Source organism: Ostrinia furnacalis, unplaced genomic scaffold, assembly GCF_004193835.3.
Source record: "Ostrinia furnacalis isolate ACB-3 unplaced genomic scaffold, ASM419383v2 OfSCF2432, whole genome shotgun sequence".
Classification (NCBI taxonomy): Eukaryota; Metazoa; Arthropoda; class Insecta; order Lepidoptera; family Crambidae; genus Ostrinia; species Ostrinia furnacalis.
In genome coordinates, this window is record NW_021132671.1 from 172939 (window position 1) to 194582 (window position 21644).

Sequence of the window (21644 nt, forward strand, 5' to 3'; positions counted from 1 at the left end):
TTGCCGATTTTCTTCGCCTTTGCTGCTACAGTGCGCCGCCAAGTTTGCTTGGGGCGACCACGTTTGCGTTTTCCTTGGGGGTTCCAATCCAGAGGCTGCTTAGGGATGTGATCGGGGTCCCTTCGGAATACCCATTTAATTAGATGGTATTTCATTTGGTATTAGATGCGCCCTTTTAAATATCGAGGGCAGAACGGTCTCCCTGAAAAACTGCAGTGTTAATGCACCTTTAGTTAACCGATAAATTGCATCGTGTCGTCGCCACTCAATTAGGATGCGCTCGCTCCGGGCTTAGCCATGCTGGAATTTCAGACTAATCTTTTTACCTAACCCAGTTTACAAAAACATTATCCTCCTTTTTCCGACGGCAAAAAGGCTTTTAGTTTTAATAGTGTTCTGTGCACAGCAACATGGCTATCTTATGATGTTAACAAATGATTTTAAAATATAAAAATATTTTTAAAAAGCAATTTTCGTTCGACTAGTTTTTTACTACTCCCAGATACATTTTACGGTCGCAACTCTGTTTAAAATTATACATTTTATAATATTTATTATTAATATTGTGATTATAAAATTTACAACTTGATCGTTACGGAATTTTCCGTAATCCTCCACCCTAGAGACCTAAGATCTTACTATTGCAAAAGGAATAGACAATCCTATCTATTCCTTTTGAAATTAAAAATAAATCATAGCATTAATATTTACAAAATAAAAAAGATTTTGGTGCTTAATTTAATTAAATAGTCTCATATAGAATTACGAGTATAAATGCGTTTGGACTATCGTTAAAATATTAGCATTAGACTAATAATAAATAATAATTAAGCCGGTTAAAACCGAAGACCATAGGGACTTCGAGTAAAAATAAAGAAAACATAAACAAAATAATAATATATTAACACGCTTGTGGCCCCAGACTACGAGTCCACGTTATACCAAGCAATACGCCGTATTTTTTAAGATAAATTTTTACGCTAGAAAAAGTAAGTTTCAAATATAATAATTGGCACGTCTACGACGTAACACCCTTCGTGGGTGAAATCGCGGGCAAAGGGTTAATTGAAAGGTGCAGACGACAGCATCTCACGGTAAACACTGTGGAATTATAAGTCGTTGTAATAGGGATTACTTTGCATTAAAAGTGAATGGTCTGATGTGCTGACGACTGTACAAAGATACCTAGATAGATTTTATTAAAACTTTCACGCTTCGTTTTAAGTTATTTAATAATAATAATTACCAAGTTCATATTTATAAAATAGTTACCATAATTGACCTTTAAATAAACGAAGCATGCACGAAATGAAATAATTAAGGAGCAATTGAAATTTTAATGAAATTCATAATACTCTAGAGTGTATATCATAGTTGCGACAAACAAAGGTGCTACAAATGTAGTGGCGACAGTACGTTATGCCGACAATCAATGGTGCGACTGCATGTTAGCTCGACGAACGTTAGCGCGACAGAACGATGGGGCGACAAACGAAAGCACGACAGGACTTTGGAGCGACAAACCCTAGCGCGACATTACTTAGGCTCGACAAACGATTGCACGACAGAACTTCCGATCGACAAACTACACTGTGACACAACTTTTTACCTACACAACGACATAAAGCATGACAAACATAGTAACAAGTTATTTTAAAAAATATGTATGTGGATGTATTAATAATAATTTATTCTTTAGGTTTATTTTTTAATTACATGTTTACTTTAAAGTATACGTTCATACGATAACAAAAATTTAATTGTATAAAAATGTGAAAGTAAACATGAAAGTAAAAAAAAACCTAATTATGCATTATCAAATATTTTTTCGTATAACATTAATGTGATTTAAAAAAATATTAAAAATACAGAGAGTACATTTTTGTTAACGTTTATTATTTCTATTTTCAACCGACTTCAAAAAAAGGAGGAGGTTCTCAATTCGACCCGTATGTTTTATAATTTATTTTATTCTATTTTTGTGTATAATTAAAGTAAACATGATAGTTTAAAGTTAAGTGATACATACATACTTATGGCACATTAAGTTGAAAATGTAAGATTAAAAATAAACCTAATATATCCACAATCCACATACATATTTTTAAAATAACTTGTTACTATGTTGGTCATGCTTTAGGTCGTTGAGTAGGTAAAAAGTTGTGTCACAGTGTAGTTTGTCGATCGGAGGTTTTGTCGTGCAATCGTTTGTCGAGCCTAAGTAATGTCGCGCTAGGGTTTGTCGCTCCAAAGTACTGTCGTGCTTTCGTTTGTCGCCCCATCGTTCTGTCGCGCTAACGTTCGTCGAGCTGATGTGCAGTCGCGCCATCGATTGTCGGCATAACGTACTGTCGCCACTACGTTTGTAGCACCTTTGTTTGTCGCAACTATGATATACACTCAATAAAATATGAGCTCCACAACGGAATTCAGTTACAATTATGTTTCGGTACGAAGTTGTTCCGTTCACGAATGCACGATGTGTTCAATGGCCTTTCATTTTATTCATACTACCTGAAAATTTTAAAGCGAGCGTAATAAATAATAATTGAAGTTCCACGTTTTCTGCTCTGTCCGGATCCACCGGAATTTTAACTACCTTTTTGTTTTACTACCGAATATTTATAATCATTTTAACGTTTAATTTCATATTAATTTCGATTATACAAATTAACACCGTCGTCGATTCACTCGAAATGTGTGAACATTATTTGCTATACATTTTTTTATTATACAATTTGCTTTGTAAGCTTTTGTATATGTATACAATTATTATGTTCGCATTGAACGTAATTAATATACGAGTATTACACATCATTTAATAATTCACAATAGAACTGATCACGACGTCCTTATGATATTACAGTAAATATAATTGTTAAGAAGGGAATTTGCGAATATACCTATTTTTAGTTTGGCATATCTATACCTAAATAGACCAACAAAATAAGTATCACATTTACAAAATGTTACTTATAATTGGCTTACATGGCCGCGCTCTCAGCTCCCACGCCTCGCAGAGTCGCAGACGACTAGTTCCAACATTATTACGGGATTTACTTTCCACCAGAGTAAATACAAATGAGTAGGTCATCTTCATAGAAACGCACGGGCGTGGTTTGTATGTGAGCGCGCCAACACGTATGCGGCGCGCACGCACACACTGACAAAATTTAGCGGGGATTAGCGGGGAGCCAGTCGTGGTTGCGCCGAATTTTGTCAGTGTGTGCGGGCGCGCCGTATACGTATATTGGCGCGCTCACATACAAACCGCGCTCGGTGCGTTTCTATGAAGATGATCTACTCATTTGTATTTACTCTGTTTTCCTCCGTACATTTTTAAATATTCATTTTTATCATACCCGCCGACTGCCCGTCTTCCTAAAGATTAGTGTCTATCTGGAAAGATTAGTTCGAACAGGTTCTCCCTGAGCCTCTCTAATTTAGATCTCGTTTTTAGAAATATCGGGATTAGAAAGTTCTTGATCTTGTTGAAGTAGAATAGATAAATTAGCATTTTGCAAGCTTTTAGAGTCTGATGATTCATTGGTTTCCGATAAAATTTAATTAGCTATCAGACATGACGCAAATTGTTAAATCTTTATCTTAAACGAAAAAATGGTCTAGTGCGTGTCATGCCACGCGCAGTGTAGGGTTCCGTAGTAGTCCGTCGTTACCACAATATATTTCAGAAGCAAGCAATTACTTCATCTAAACTGTCTTTGAAACCTCTAATCTATTTTAAAAGACCTACGATCCAACGATACTAGACACGATGGGGTAGAAGATGAAAAAAAATCATTCCCAATTTACATGTAGGGGAGCTACCCTAAAAAATTTTTTTTCAAAATTTTATTTTCCGTTTTAATTATATGCATACCTCCACAAAATTACAGCTCTCTAGTGCCAATAGTTGCCAAGCAAAACCTCGGACAGACAGACAGACACACAGACAGACGTATCGAAACTATAAGGGTTCCTTGTCAGGACTACGGAAGCCTAAAAGGCCAAAAGTTTTAGTTTGTGTTTTAGTTCATCTGACAGGTAAGTTCATATCAAGGACTATTAAAATAATGTCCTTTCTACTTTCTGATAATTCTGAAAATGGTGAACCAGGCCTTTTTCATTTGTTTTAATTTATGTGATCTCATTTGTTTTAATTTTGGCCAAAAGCACAAAGTTGCCATACAGTTTGATCAAAAGGTACCTAATGCGATTCTTTTGACTTTTTGCACGCTCTAAGTATAACATTTTTATGTCAGCTGCAGCATCACTGAATCACAATTTATTATGATTATGTAGGTATTCATTGAGTAATAAGTACCTACCTACGTTTCACGTTATGCCACATCGTTATTTATCTCTATTTGAAATTGAGTCTTTCTAAAGCTTATTTTTGGCACACACAATACATTTTACTTCACTCGTATCACCATCGTTACGGTACAGTAAAAGTTTGGCATTCAACATTTTAACGTATCGTCTGCATGAAAATGGAAGGTGAAAATTATTTACCGGGGCATTCGCAAATGCACTGTCGCTGTGATAACCAATCCGAGCGAGGAATGTAACGTGATTTTCCACTATTGCTGAGGCACATACTGTAAGGCTGCATTCAAACGCAAAGTCAAAAAGAAAATTTTACTGATGCAAAATTTTACTTTAATCTATACTTATAATAAATCTGTAGAGAGGTCAATTCTGTACATGAAATATATTTTCAAAATAACTATCAGGGGGTGATTAGTGATCGATACTGATGCCAAAAATGCAATCAGTAAAATTTTTGTCTGTCTGTCTGTCTGTCTGTCTGTCTGTCTGTATGTTCCTTATAGAAACAAAAACTACTCGACGGATTTTAACGAAACTTGGTACAATTATTCTTCATACTCCTGGGCAGGTTATAGGATACTTAGGAATTCCCACGGGAACGGGCATTAGCGGGAAAATCCTTTTGTATGAAAAATCTAAACCACTTAAGTTAGACGCTTGAAATTTGGCAAGCAGGTACCTTAGTAAACTTAAAGCTTAGTTATAACAGGATATTGCAAAATTCCTACGGGAACGGGAATTAGCGAGAAAAAACATTTGTATGAAAAAATCTAAGCCACGTAAGATAGACGCTTGAAATTTGGCATGCAGGTACCTTAGTAAACTTAAAGCTTAGTTACAACAGGATATTGCAAAATTCTCACGGGAAACGGGAGTTAGCGGGAAAAAACATTTGTATGAAAAAATCTAAACCGCGTAAGTTAGACGCTTAAAATTTGGCATGCAGGTACCTTAGTAAACTTAAAGCTTAGTTACAACAGGATATTGCGAAATTCCAACGGGAACGGGAGTTAGCGGGAAAAAACATTTGTATGAAAAAATCTAAACCGCGTAAGATAGATGAAGGGGGTAAAACGGGATCCACGCGTACGAAGTCGCGGGCGGCCGCTAGTAGATAATAATTTACTTTAATGACTTAAGACATTTTCTTGCATACTTGCAATATTTTTATTTCTCTACTCGTCTGTTCTTTTTCAAGCCAGCTATTTTCCCTCAGGGTTTTCCACCGGGAGCAAAGAGAGCAAAATGCAAAAATGCGTACATCTATTTCCACCAACTAAGAGTCAATACTCCCGAACTCTTTCTCTGTGGAAAAGCAATCCTATTTTATGTACGCGATGACCGCTCTACTAGATCATTCCACTGTGGAAAGCGGGTTTTAGTGTTTACGCGCCCTTACGCTTTCACAAGCCCGAACGCGTCATATTTGGCGTATCTCGTTCCCGTATGAAAACCTACAAGTGCTCGAGAAACTTACGATGCCCCGTCGCAGAGTGCCTGCTACATCGCACCTGCATTTCTTCGAGCAACGTTTATTTGTGCAGCCATAACTTTGCGACGTTATGATTTTCCTCCAGATGTATTGTTGTACCTTCGTTAGTTGGTTCCCCGTTTCCGTCATGTCTCGAAACTGGAGCAGTAAAATTGGCTTAGAAAGTTTTTGCACGTTATTATTCTGTGTAACGACTAAGTATGTACCTAGTTTATAACAACTTTATTGTTAATATTTTTAATGCTGCACATATGAAATTCTGTGTTTCGGCTGACTACCTTGTATCATTTTAGCGATAGGTAATCCTTTTTTCTAATGATTTAAAATGGAAGAGCCCTCCTTTACTTTTTATTTAATTTTAAGGAGAAACATAAAAAATATCGCTCATTTATTGAATAGAAACATGATAAAATATCACCATATAATCATATGTATCTGTCGCAGTAAGATAGATAAAGCCGTAATATAGTTATATCCCTAGGGATATAATTTTATACCGTAACATAGTTATACGAAAGCGATTCATTACTATCTCACTAGGAATATAGTTATAAAACGGCCCAAGTTTAGTGATATACGTATAATACTAGATTAAGTTTAGTGAAATAGTGAAGTCATAAAATTGGATCATTAGTAGGTATTCTGAAAGATTGGTTACCCAGAAATGCAATACAGCTTTCAAACATTACTTTGAATTATCCTATACGAAATGAAAACTTGTTACTGAGAGAAATATGCCAAAAATGGTCGCGCTTTGGTGGCCAAGGTTATTTAAAATGTTCCTGTAAAAAATCGAATATACAGTCAGTGTTGACCATCGATTTTTCGTCGGCCGATGTTTAAATTCCAAAAAAATATGATCGTTTTAATTATAATTAAATTGTGGTGAGCTCACTCGTGACACAAGCATATTTAGCTTAGTACGAGGGGCTAACGGGAGTATTAGTAATTTGTGCAATAACAAATTACAATTAATCTTTAAAAAAATATTGAAATTACTTTAATACGTGTTAATGTCACAAAGTATTGTAACTATCTGCAGGATACATAAAGTTGATTTTTTAGTATATATAAGGTGTTATTTTTTATACTGATCATACATTACCAACGCATCTAATAAAATCATACAAATACAACCCAAGTGTTTTTAAAAAAAAAATCAGGCTAGTTTTCGAGTAAAACGACAAAGAATGTTTCGAAAAAAATAAAAAATAAATCATCCTTTGAGCGCGGTGAGTATTCGTTTACGCACTATCGTAAAGTAGCCGGCCGAGGGCAACGACCGCTGCCACGTGCCGCGCCGCGTGAGTCGGCCATATTGATATCGCTGCCAGTCGCTCCGCGCCCACAGCCCGCGCCGAGCCGCCGATCGGCATGCGGGAGCGCAACAACATAAATAATCGTCCCAGTCCGTCCAATGCGCCCAAACGTATTGCAGTGTATGTGCGAGTTATTACAATGCCGCGCTTGATCAATAACAAAACGCAGGTGAAATTATGTTTCGGGCACACTAACTGGCCAACGAGAAACATTGACGAGTCGAAAACCTTCACACCTTGCTTGTTTGGAGCCGCGCAGCGCTTCAGGGAGCGCAGCCGTATTCTGACTTGACGAGATCCCGTGCGCTTCGAGGACGAAGTTCTGGATTTCAATTTCAATCACCGGCACAGTGCTGGCGGTACCCAGATGCGAGCGCCGCAGACGGCGGCTTTTGCGTAAAAATACGGAATGCCTTATCAAGGAGTTGTTGCCAGAGGGCCACGACCGCGACCGAGTTCTATCGATGGTTATTGCGGAAGTCTACCTAGGTACATACCTACAGTGTGATTTGGACAGATGAGTGCTTGTTTACGCGAAAGGGACTTTTTCCGTAAAAAAGTTAGTGCGCGAATTGTGAATACAACATCCGACGTGGTGTCTAGTGAACAGCAAGCAAGTGTGCAGCCCGAAAGCATTACCTCAATTCGATCGTGGCTAGATTAGACAGTGCAAGACAGTGTTTACGTGAACATTCAACAAAGGCTTGACGTTCAAAATGTATTGTGATTAGTGTAATAATAACCTAGGAACTTTAAATAACAACATTCAAAATAGGTAAATGTGTGAATAAGTAAAATCAATGAATCTAAAGTGTGATGGCAAATCATAATTTAGGAATTAAAACCAGGAAAATTGATCAGTGAGTTTTATTTACAACACCTATTCATATTCAATATTAGGGTGCATTTCCACTGAAGCGAAGCGAAGTAGTAATAGGTATGTACCTATCAATTTTTTATTACGTCTCTAAATAAATTGCGTAGGCATTACGAAACCGTAGATATTGAATTCCAATTTCTATCCTTTTTTAAATTTCTAGTTTAACGCGGATGATTCGCCTCGGTTCGTTGGAAAAGTCCCCCGCTATTACACTAATGAAAATACACTTATTTACCTACTTATGTGGCTAGATTTTGTTTCTCCCAGCGCGTAGTACCTATTAACATGACGTAACATCGTACATACTCACGAGTGATAATTTTTGGTAACGTAGGCTTAGTGTAATCTAACCTTTATGTGTGTGAACGTTGAATGAACGCGCGCGGCCATTGTTCGTACTCGTATGAATGAAATGAGTTAAGAAAGAGAGAGAGGCAGTGAGTGAAGACAGGATGGTTGTAAAAATAATATCTTTTTTTTGTTAGGAAAAGTAAAAACAAAAACTAGCCTGAATTTTTTTTTAAAAACACTTGGGTTGTATTTGTATGATTTTATTAGATGCGTTGGTAAAGTATGATCAGTATAAAAAATAACACCTTATATAAAAACCAACATAATATTTTTTATTTAATTATACAGTGTGTTTGCATTTTTTTATTTATTTGTAAATTTATGCATTTTTTATTTATTTGTAAGGCGGGCACATACGAAATACCTACAAACAATTTCTACAAATATTTTCTATTCAATAAATGAGCATTCTGTAGTATGATTTTGCTCTTAAACACCCCGACCCCATTCAGTAACATTCGTTTCGTTGTTCAGCTCTAGCTGCAAACTCATTTATCAATTCCAGGAATTGAAAATCACTCCGAACCGTCTTTCCCAGCGGCAGTGGCTTCGGCTCGGTTAGGCTAAGAACTCACGGCGCGATTTTCACCCGCACCCGCGGCGGTTGTGGAATTGCGGTTTTATTTCAAAACTCACGGGAGCGGTTATTTGCGCGGTTATTGTAAGAACTCACGGCGCTAATTCACTGGTACAAAATGGTCGCCCGCCACCGAGAAAACCGTCGAGGCTGCGGTTACCGCGGTCCGCGCGATTCTATTAGTCACCCGCGGTGCCGCGGGACCCGCATAGCCTTTTTTTACATAAGTATCTGCATTCTACAGAAGCTGCGAGCCCGCAACCGCCGCGCCATGAGTTCAAAATCGCGCCATGAGTTCTTAGCCTTAGTTGGAGGCCATAACTCGTTACTGACAGCGAACAGACAGCTATCATAACGGAATAATTGGGGGCATATAGGTAAAGGCGATACGTTCTGTGGGGGTCTGCTCATAAAAACGATATGGTGTAGTAGTTTTTCAGCCGTTTGGTGTAGTGGTTCGAAACGGACTACTATTCCGGAGGTAGCGGGTTCGATTTCCGCACAGTACAAACATATTTGCATGAACATATTTGTTTGTACTGGACTGGGTGTTTTCTATGTATAATAAGTATGTATTTAAAAAAAAACGTATTTAAGTGTGTTTATATCCGTTGTCTAGTACCCATAGTACAAGCTTTGCTTAGTTTGGGACAGTGTAAATGTCCAAGGATATTTATTTATTTCTCATGTAGGTACGGTGCGCTTCAAAGAACAGTTAGGTGCGCTGGCGGGGCTTAAACCAGCGTTCTTCGGATCTTGAATCGGTCAGTCCGACACCTTCGCCATTCGCCACCATTCATGGTTGTGTCTATCACTCATGCAAGGATTTACGAGTGAAATGTGATACCTTGAAATAGTTCTGTATAAGGTCTCAAGTTATTCGTGCCGGTGTGGTTTGAAGTTCGCGTACTGTAAGCATTGTAGGATAACTTTTAGCCTAGGCGCAGACCACCGACTTTTAGTTGGCCGATAGTTGGGTCGGGCTGTTAATCAGTATGGACATGACAATGTATGAAAGTGCGCACATTGCATCGATTTGATATCGTCCGATTCTTTATCAGATTTCAGATTAAAATCGGGCCCAACGATCGGCCAACTAAAAGTTGGTTGTCTGCGCCAAGGCTTATGACGATGATGATGATCAGATTTTTGTCTACATGGTGCAATTTTTATTCAATTGCATGAGCGCTGCAAACTGCGCCAGGGTTAGTAGTTGACGTAAACGTAAGGAATTTCGGTATACTCACACGCACGGTTGATTGAGCGCCCCAATGCGAGGAGATGTATTCAGAAATCTGTACACAGAGTGTGTTGTACCTGTGGTTGAACTTAATTGGTAGGTACACACCACTACACGTTCAGATATCCTATGTATCCTATGTAGTTGTGATAGGGGCGATTGTGCAACAAAAATGTTGTGTGGTATGCTGACGCCTATAGGCTCGGTATATTGCAGCCGAATATTCGAGTATTGACGCATCAAAGCAATACACTGTGATGACTTGAGCCGCACGATATTGATCTGATACAAATATAGACGTGGACGTGGGCCTAATACTGATAATTAAAAGCTTATAATATAATTGTTACTTTGTCTAATGGACGGCTTAAAGAAAATACTCCGTTATTATATCAAAAGTCTTCATCAGAAGCTTATTATAAGAGCCTTTCAGGGCTTCAGAAGAGGCAAGCGTTTTCTATAAAATGGTTTTAGAATGTGGGTAGTTCTTAAGCTAGTCTTATGAAACTGTGTATGAGTATCATTTAGAATTATTCTTTATATTTTATTCTGTTATGTGTGGCGCTATTCACATTAATATAGTAGTGATTTTAAGAGTACACTGAATAAAAAAAAGAATGTAACAAAGAAAATTGAAAAGCGGCTGTCCTTTTGTTGATTCAAAACAAAGGGCAGCAGCTTAGTTTTAATCGGGACTGGATGTTCGTATCCGACACGTTTTTCGCGCTGAAATTGTGTCTGTTCAAACACGAATTTGACAGAAATATTTCCCTGATGGAAACGTCAACGTCGAGTTCGTATCGCTGCATTCAGGCTTGCTGTCGGAGTAGTTTTATAGTTTTGAATGTAAGCAGGCCTCCGTCACTCGCCTATGCCGGCCGAGATAATTACCTACAGCGCGCGACAACTTCAAGTTGCAAATCAGTCATGGCCGCCACGCGCCTGTGTAGGTACACACGCGTACCTATACTCGCTCGGTCGATCATCGTCGCAATCAAGGTTTATTGTTCCAACAGCACTGTTATTCGTCTTTATAATGGAAAATCGTAATATTTAGAAATAACAATTAACTGTAGTAATTTAAATAATTAAAAATATCAGCATTTTTTAAATAAATTTGAAATACTTATGGCAAAAAGCTATAGCAAAAACATTATTTTAGCTAATAAAACATTAACTTTACTTCACCGTGTCTATTTTCCGACACTACACCTTTTAAAACTGTTTGTCCAATTTCGAATTATCGCAACACTGAAGTTTATTAATAGGTACTTTGGAGATGGTACGAAATACAAACGCCACTAGATTAACGTTTACTAATCGTAAATACAATAATTGCTTCTTAAAATTAAGTTTTTATTTATTTTACTTTGCTTAAACAACCCTGACGCTTGAGCTGCGAGGTAGATCAATTCTGATCACAAAAAAATTGCGCTCTTGTGAGCGTAGTAGTAAGGTGCGATTTCGAATGCACCAGGTTCGTTGGAAATTTTGCATTATTATTATTACCGTTAAAATGTCGGCATCTGATCCTGATCAAGGGAGTGCAATTTCTGTTGCTACTATTATGTATTCTGTGATGTAAGCTCCAAGCGTTATGTACCTACATCAAGCGTAAAATGGCGAATATGTGTCTATGAAAAGGCACCGTAGTGGACTATCCCAACTAATATTATAAATGCGAAAGTAACTCTGTCTGTCTGTCTGTCTGTCTGTCTGTCTGTCTGTTACGCTTTCCCGCTTAAACCTCGCAACCGATTTTGATGAAATTTGGCATAGAGATAGTTTGAGTCCCGGGAAAGAACATAGGATAGTTTTTATCCCGGTTTTTGAAACAGGGACGCGCGCGATAAAGTTTTTCTGTGACAGACAAAATTCCACGCGGGCGAAGCCGCGGGCGGAAAGCTAGTAGGATTATAATTAGCTTGTTTACTCATCAAGAATTGCGCTATTTGCCATATGATACATAATAACGCTTTTCGAGCGTCGGGCGCCTTTGCCGCGATGATTAAGAAATTATTTCGAGTCTTAGTTATTTGTCTATAAGTTAAAAAAGAATGAAAAATTTACTAGTACATGTCATCTGTGTACGTAGATCAACCTGGCTAGCAAGAGACAAGACCATCATTTCTTCAGAGCGGTCTAGCCAGCCACGTAGCGCTCGTATGATACCCGCGCGCCAAAAATTTTATTTGCTGACGTGAGACGCTAGCTGACGCTCAAAAAACGCTAAGTAGTGTAGGGCGATTTTACCTGTCATCGCTGCACGCAGCACAGCCTGGCTGGCAAGAGACAGCCCCTTCATCAAGTCCCCTTCCTTCAGAGCGGCCGGCCTGGCCAGCCACGCAGCGGTCGTATGTCACCCGCGTGCCAAAAATTTTACTTGCTGACGTGAGACGCTAGCTGACGCTCAAAAAACGCTACTGTAGGGCGCTACACTAGCGTTTTTGCGGCGTGGCTGGCCATAAAATCGCCATTTTACCTGTCATCGGAGCACGCAGCACAGCTTGGCTGGCAAGAGACAGGGCCTTCATCAAGTCCCCTTCCTTCAGAGCGGCCTGGCCAGCTACACGGCGCTCATACGACACTCGCGCGTCTTTACCGCGATGGATGGGCTCGATTCGGGAAAACACTTCTTGGAGGGCTTCCATGATCTGTAATAATTACAGAGATTACTTCTTACTTTACTTTGGCATGAAGATTGAGATCCTATATTTACCTAAAACTGTACAAATAAAAATAATATTTGAATTGGTATTAAAAAAAAAACAGAGAAAGCCAAAACCGAGACTTAGTTTAAATAGAGCAAGAACTAGAGCTTTTGATAATAATAAATGAATAATAAGGTAGTATGTTTTAATGCAAGCACGTCATAATTAAGCTCTTTAGACGCAGGCATTGGCATTTATTACTATATATTTTTCAAACAAGATTTTTACTTGATAAAATCGCCCGTCTCAAGTAAGACTTGAAACTACGAGCCCACGCTGGCTTACAGCTTAAAAACACTTTGATGTCGGTATCGTCCCACCAAAGCCTGGGAGAAAATTGCGTTTTTTCTTGTAAGCTAGGTACTTCGTGACTAAAACTGATAATGTACTTCAAACATTTATAGCTCGGATGATACAGATAGTTTATTGCTTGGATAGCTTATATTGCAGTACGATTACATAATATTTTATCTTAGTTTCAGGAATCGATAATACAAAATTATAGAGTATCAGTTACACTAGACTACTTTAAAAGGTAAAGATGAAAGCACCCTTTCAATTAAAAGTTTTAATTTGTACTTTTGTTATGTAATTTATCAAGTTGTTTGCTTAACGAGGCCCAGATAGTGTTAGACGTAAACATAATTGTTTGCCTTATTCTGTCACCTATGCCGGGATGCGGGAATAATACCAGCTCTAGCATCGTATAATGGATCTTAATTGGATACTGCTTCAGTTGAATTTCCCCTGGGCGGTTGAAGCTAGGTTGTTCTGGATCTTTAAGGCTAACACTACACTATACCTGTCTGTTGTGATTACTTCTGAATTTTGAATGTAAAGGTAATTATCTTCACGAACGCAATTAAAGTAGGTTGAGAATAAAAGTTTGTTGATACTTCCAGAGCTGTTTCCATTTTAGGTGAATATTTTCAAAACCAGCGTTATTCGAGGCACATGTGGCAATGCAGTACAAATCGCGAGATGATAGAAATGTGAAAGATTAATAATTATTACTATCGGTTACGAATTTGATACATTTATCATGAAGCGTCCAACTTTTAGATTCTACTATGATGTAGACAGACACGTGTATTTACGAGTATTATTTACTTACTCCATGTGATATTCTGTGAGGAAAGAATCTATCCCTAGCTATCCCAGGGTTTAAATAAGTTCCATAGGAAAGTATATACAGGGTGTCCCGTAATTCAACGTCAAGCCGGAACTGGGTGTTGAGGCAACTTGAATTTTGGGCACATTAGAATAATATTTTTAACCAAGGTAGATAAAGTTAAAAACGGGATTATTTCCAATAAACAAAAATCGTCGACAATTACAGCAAGAATTTACCAAGTGTTATATCATTTTGGAATCCTTACTAAACTCGCGTAGTACAATTTTTTTTCAGTACAGTCAGTTTAAACTAGGCAAAATTTTTATTTTGATATTTTTTTTGGGATTATTGTATTTTTTTCATCCAAGCTGGAGCTGGTTTTGTAATTTTGATAACAATTTAGAGAAACAATATTCAGGGTTACATAACAAAAAAAAATTTGGAAAAAGTGAAGATTTGTGGCAACACGAGTAAAAAGACCGTCACCGGGAGTAGAATTTTTTGATTTTTTTTAAATGCCTATTATTTTGACAAAATGCCACAAAGATTTTTTTTTCTATTTTTTTGATAACCATCATAACTTGCCTCAATACCCAGTTCCGGCTTGACGTTGAATTACGGGACACCCTGTATATACTTTCCTATGGAGCTTATTGAAACCTGCGCATGAGTTCCTGCTCCACAGTTGAGTACCCTGGGATAGCTTGACTAGGGTTTAACTCATTTTTCGCGGAAGTCTTATGCTGGGCTGCACCATCTTACTTTAAATTTGACAAACGTCAAAAATCTGTCAACCTCCATACAAAATACACCGGTTATCGTTATAGTTTTAGTTAGACCTTAGGCTACGGCCGCATACTCGCGCGGGACATCCCCACTCGGGTGACGACAGATAGCCGCGGAGGTTTTAGTGGGTATACCCCGTCCTTTTCAGGACGGAGCAGTGCCCTTTTCAGGGCGCCGGGTGTCCCACACGCCACCCTGTACCCCGCAGTCTGTGGTGACGGTGCACAAAGCATTTCCTCCGCGTCAAAAAAAGGAGTTTAACTCAGTTTTTAGCACCAGACATCAGTGTGACTCAGCCTTAGGGTTCATTACTGCGCCCTGGGAGCATCGGCGCGACAATCAGGTCAAGAGTGTGGTTGTTTTTTTCGCGATCGCGAACATGTTAAGGCTCTGCCATAAATACTAAAAATAAAAGTGCAGTTGCCCTTTTCTTTATGGTAGAGAATACTTAAAGAGAATACGTTTAAGATGGATCAAACAGGGGGATTGCTTGAGCTAATAATGTAATGAAGAGTGAAAAGATGTAGAGTGATTTCACTCACAATCCATTATAGTCGATGGGACGATGACTGGGCAATGAAATAGAAATTCTACTCGTATTAAGTCCGTCAGACAGATAATATCATTGAATCATTACAGTATTATATTGAGTTGAAATGTTGCGTGACGTCACTTTTGAGTAAAAAATCTATTCAAAAGTGACGTCGCGCGACATTTCAACTCGATGTAGCACTGTTACTATTTAAATGAAATAAAATAAAATAAAAAATTTCCAATTTATTTGTCTGACGGACCAATAACTGAAATTTTGTCATCTAGACTCACTATGATAAACTTAAAATAAATATTAGAATATATAAGGTACTGATAGTATTAAATAGCTCTTTGCAAGCGAGAATAATGTTAATAATTATTCCAAAGTTCTACCTATCGGTTGATCCAATATTCAATGTTCAGGATAATGTTACAACTTAACTGTCATTTTCATGAAATTTACTCGGAATTTAGATCAGAAAACTTCCCTAAGAAATTACTCTGTAAAGGATTTTCTATTAAGTTTCATACCTTCAATGAAATACTCGTAGTAAGAAAAATGTTGATAGCCTAAGAAATATTTGTCATAATTTGAGACTTTCCGTGTTTTTTCCTGCTTTGTTCTTTATTTGATTTTAGTTCTTTGTTTGACCATCACAGAATCACCCTCTCGTGCAGCTCCCATATCTCAGGCACTGGTTGAGTTGAGCGCTCTTAAACTCTAGACCTATCTTAGTACTTACCTAAGTACTATGATAGGTTTAGCGTCTAAGAGCGCTCGAGCGCTTTCACATTAGGGCGTTAGAAGCGCGACAGCAGCGCGGCAGCGGCGTTTTTATAATGTGAAGGCATGCATCCGCTGTCAAATAGTATAAAATTTTCAGCAGCGCATCTGTCGCGCGTTTGTCGCGCTGCTAAATCGCCTAAATGTGAAAGCTAATTGCGGTCTTGTTCTGCATAAAAATAAATAAAGAAAGAATGTAAAACATGCTGTTACCTCCTTGTTCTCCATGACGGCTGCGACCTTCTTCCCATCCTCGACCTTTTCGAAGCTGTCCAGCCAGTTGTCATTCTCGGCGATGGACACGATGTCATCAGCAAAGTTCTTGAAGAACCCTTTGGTTTTGGAGTAAAGGGTGATGTCGCTGCAGGTCGCCGCGAAGCCCGGGTCGACATCTTCGTAGACCCGCGACATTTTCTGGAAAATAGAAAGCAAAATTAAAATTGTGTGGGTATTTATTTTTAGGGTGAGGTAACATTTGAACATAGGGTTCCCCCAATTTCTAGATTGGCTGGATGGTAGCGGTCTGCTTGCAGGCTTTCCTGCTACCTTTATGATGTCGTGTGTCCCTATGGATGGAAGTCCAGCGCTGCACTTGCCGGTTCGAGGCCTCCATTCCAGAACTTGGCTGCCCCATCGGCCATGTTTACTTAGTTAATACGTCAGTCATAAAACAGTATTACATCGTCAAAATTAATATAGATTTACTTTTAATAATGCCATTTACAAACGCGTCAGATGCATAAGTCGATATAAAGACAATATTTAAAAAGTTTCCAATCTTATAATCGTAGTAAGAAACCGCACAGCAGAATAATATTCTAATTCAACATTGAAATGAAATCAAGGCGTGTAAATAAATCAATTAGTTTGTTCGCTTCCAGAGGCAGCGAAAGGTCAGCAAAACACTTTTCAAAACAAAACTGAGTAAGGTCAGAAAAACGCTTCCCGCAGACTACAAACTTTTATTCGGCTGATATTTGGGTCGGGCTGTTAATCAGTTTAAACAAGTATGAAAGTGGGCGCACTACACCGGTTTTAAAATTGAAAGATGACCCAACTATCGGCCAATTAAAAGTCGATGGTCTGCGGGGAGTCTTAATTTTCTCAGTTGGACGGCATTTACTCAGCTGCCTGCGCTCGTTACCCGGCACAACTCCAATTACCGTTATTATTTGAACTAGTTAATTGTTTCGTTATTTTTCAATCTCCCGACAAAACACTGGAGTAGAAGTAACGAAGTTCAAATGATTCAAGTCGCAATGCAAATAACATGGTTAAACTTTTACTTTTAATTTTTTAAAGTAAAATGAGTAAAAAAGACCTTTTTGAAAACTTCGGTACCTATTCGAGAATACAGGAATGACATGAAATAGCATGAAATACTAATTCAAAATTAAATACGAGTACTATATTACACGGCGATTGTTGACATGAAATTAAGGGTGGGTTGCACTATTTACCCGACTACGGCAAAGCAAAAGGAGGGTTATGAGTTTGACAGGCTATGTATGTATGTATGTATGTTCATGTGTTCCCTCGTAACTTCTAAACTACTTATTTACTTTGATAGTTACTATGACGATAACCGGTGCTTTTTGTATAGAGTTTGACAGATTTTTGACGTTTGTCAAAGTTAAAGAAGATGGTGCAACCAACCCTAAATGTTATGAGGTATTACCTATACGCCGAAAAAAGATTTGTTTAAATCGGTTCATAATTGGCGGAGTTATCGCGTAACAAACATAGAAAAAAAAAAAAAAAAAAAACATACGGGTCGAATTGAGAACCTCCTCCTTTTTTGAAGTCGGTTGAAAATTGGACATATTTGGCGCGAGCTATAAGTTAGAGTGCTTAAAAACATTATGTCAAATAAAGTCACATACCACCAAATTCCTTGTGACGATTTCATCAGTCCTTTGCAATAAAAAGAGAGCTCAATTTCTAACTCTCCAAAAAGAAATAGGTATTGTAATAATATTCAAGTACAAGTTGATCGATGGACTACAAGATCGGCGGCGACAAGTTGTTGTTTTTTAGACGGCATTAACCTATTGTGATTCTAATTTTATCGAGCAGAATGTTTCCAGTGCACTCGTAAATGTCAAATTGCGCCTCATGGCTGGTTTCTCAAAACAATGTACAGGAAACCGCACATTGGACTACACATTTTTGTTGCGATTTAGCACCTTATCCCAACTCTATATTATACCGCTAGATTTGCCGTCGTCGGTACACTCGGAAGTCGTTAAAATATTTATCCAGTACAAAAACACAGGTAAAGTTTTAATTTAAACATACTGTATCACTTAGGCCCAGTTTTTTGATTCGTAGTAAATAACCAATAGTCAAATTTGACAGATGTCAAATGACTAGTGGTTAAATATCAGAAAAATATGTTTCTCGAACAATGGTTAGCTTGTCTTTTAGTACATTTTTTAACTATTTGTTTACATTTTGTTAATATTTAACCATTAGTAGTAAAATTTAACAATTAGTTATTTTAACCATGAATCAAAAAACTGGGCCTTAGTCATTAACTAATCGATTGTTATCGTAACATAACACCCTATTTAAGGGTTTTTCAAATCTTTTTACGTCTCAATGGAAGAATGTGCTAGAAATTTTCGAAAACAAACGTTAATTGAATGATGAATTAGTCATGAAATATTTTTTTCAAGCCAGCAAATCAAATTTCTAGTTTTGGACATGTTATTTAATACCTAAATTCGCAACTTTTTAAACTAGATTATATCGTATTCTCTAATCCCCCAATGTTTTCGGGTAAGAGGTGGGACACTCGACAAAATATTAATAGCCGTTAAGTAACATATCAAGTTAACAATACATTAACTAATAGAGTATGGTGCAATTAGATCCTAAGTACAGGCTAGTCGCATTACGCGGAGTTTTCGTTCTATAAAGGTATCGAGTGTCAATTCCCACGAAAGTTTTGCACAATTTTGTAAAATATTATACCTAGGTATCTACTTGCGATTCAAGAATAAGAAATACCTAGGTCTCTATTTGCGATTCAAGAATAAGAAATACCTAGGTCTCTACTTGAGATTCAAGAATAAGAAATACCTAGGTATCTACTTGCGATTCAAGTATAAGAAATACCTAGGTATCTACTTGCGATTCAAGTATAAGAAATACCTAGGTCTCTATTTGCGATTCAAGAATAAGAAATACCTAGGTCTTTACTTGCGATTCAAGAATAAGAAATACCTAGGTATCTACTTGCGATTAAAGTATAAGAAATATCTAGGTATCTACTTGCGATTCAAGAATAAGAAATACCTAGGCATCTACTTGCGATTTCTTATCCGATACTTGGATAGTAGCAGGCTAGTCACAAATATTATATTCTAATGGGCTATTTAAGTAAAATTACTGAGAACTTTGAATCCATGCGAATTGTGGCATAAAATAGAAAGCATGGTTTTCCTAAAAAAGTCTAAAAATGTGATGTTTTTGATAAGGTATCAAAATAACAGTACCTACGTATTTGTAATAAGTATCAATCCATAATCATCAATTTCATTGGAAAATTATCGCAACAGGAGCCTATCATTACGGCGCAGTTATCTATCACGTAATTTATGTCACAAAATTACATAATTGTACAGATAAATTACGGAAAAAGATATAATAAAAGCTGGAATATTGTCTACTAGCTTTTGCTTGCGGCTTTCCCCGTGTTAATTTCGCTCTGTAACAAAATTTCTTCGCGCCCGTGTTGATTTCCAATAATTGGGATACATCTATTCTTTTTCCTAGGTCTTAAACTAGATCGATTCAGCGTTATGGAGTAACAAACATTCATCCATCCTCAAAAACTTTTACATAAAATACTAAAGCGGCCGCTCACGACTTCGTACGCGTGGATCCCGTTTTACCCCCTTAGCGGTTGAATTTTACAAAATCCCATCTTAATGATCTAATTTTAATAGGAACCCCCATGCAAAATTTGAGACTCCTAACACTTGTAGTTTCTGAGTTTTCGCGATGAGTGAGTGAATGAGTCAGTCAGTGAGACCTTTCGATACATAGGAAGGTATACGACGATTATTGAAAGGAGATTGTAAACTCCACGCTCCCCATGAGAGTCGTTTAGTTCTCCAACCTACATTATGAAAATGGTTTCGATCTCTGAGGAACACTACACATCGTGTAAGTTTACGGAGCGACTTATAAATTCAACGAAAACCAGCTATAATTTGATTTAAACCAAATTTTTATGTTAAACACAAGAAAATGGGAAACACGAGAAAGCTAAGGCACGTAATTGTTAAAACACATTTAGTGACAGCTGTTAGCTTTATTTTTTAGGCAATTAACTTTATGAGAGGAAAATAGGTTATTAACTTATTACCTATATGTATCGGTCCCAAAAATAAAGGTTACTTACCGGTACTGTTACTGAGGCAACAAACGCGCATTATATTACTTTTTAAGTGACATAGATAGAATATTGTAATTTTAATATTTAATTGAACAGGCTTTAAAATTAATTATAAAATTACCTTGCTTGTTTACGAAGTCCAGCCGATGATACTGGCCGCAACTCGCGCTTCCCTGACTAAAATTAACATGGCGGCTCGCTGCAATGAGTGTTCTATTTCTGAAACCAAATCTGTGGCGCGAACTGCCGCCATAGTGTAAAGAAAGATTTCATGATTCGAATCTGCTGCCATCTATACACAACATGGCAGAGCTACGTTTGGCAATTGTTTTTTATGCGCCAGGAAAATAATTAAAGAGAAAAAAATATTGCTAGATTTTTAAAAAACATGTGGTGTAATTATGTATTGTATGTTTTTTGTGAAGGCCTAATTACATTGTTATTAACTTAACATAAACGCACAAATGTATCATTATTACAAAAAAAAACTTTACTGTAAGAATACATATTGTAATATTGATTCATATACCCAATTAAAGAAATAAGTATCAACACACAATAAGCGGACTATCTCGTTTCTATAGAAACGCAGGTGGGGGAGAAGTTCGCAATAATAATGTGATGAAAAGCAGTTCGTATACATATTAGTTTCAAATTTAATAATTCTTATATATTCGTGTTTGAATCTATATCGATATTTTCAAAGTTATGGTGGTTCAACAGATTCCAAAGCCACAATTAAGAAGACGGATGGTGTTTGACCTAACGTCAAATAACAGGATGACTGATGTAGCACGGTATAGATTCGGTGCCGTTCCCTGCTTCATCAATCATTCATCATTAAAAGGTTTGATATGTTTGTCATAACGTGTAAATGACACGTTATTGTTTTGTTATTTATTTGCCTAGCTGTGACAGCGTGGAAACCAGTGCACTAGGCTAAAACACTTACCTCATCTAAGGGCTGATTTTTCAATCGTCAGTTATCTTTTATCTGAAGAATAAACTTGTCATATTGACATATTTCCCATACTGAAACTGTCATGTGCTAAACTTATTCTTCAGTTAAAAGTTATCCGACGATTGAAAAATCAGCCCTAAGTATTACAATCAGTGTAG

The 21644-nt window shown here is 37.4% G+C and overlaps 1 protein-coding gene across 1 annotated transcript in view; it reads right to left on the minus strand.

Annotated features, from left to right (window-relative positions):
* The window catches only part of Smyd4-2 (SET and MYND domain containing, class 4, member 2), a 46165-nt gene extending 25411 nt beyond the window's left edge, over positions 1-20754 (minus strand). The window contains exons 1-3 of the mRNA XM_028308556.1: positions 20647-20754; positions 16334-16534; positions 12674-12845 (exon numbers count right to left, since the gene is read on the minus strand). Of these exons, the coding sequence (XP_028164357.1) occupies positions 12674-12845; positions 16334-16531 (370 nt within the window). The 5' untranslated portion in view covers positions 16532-16534; positions 20647-20754. The remainder of the gene's footprint in view (positions 1-12673; positions 12846-16333; positions 16535-20646) is intronic.
* Positions 20755-21644: the final 890 nt, after the last annotated feature.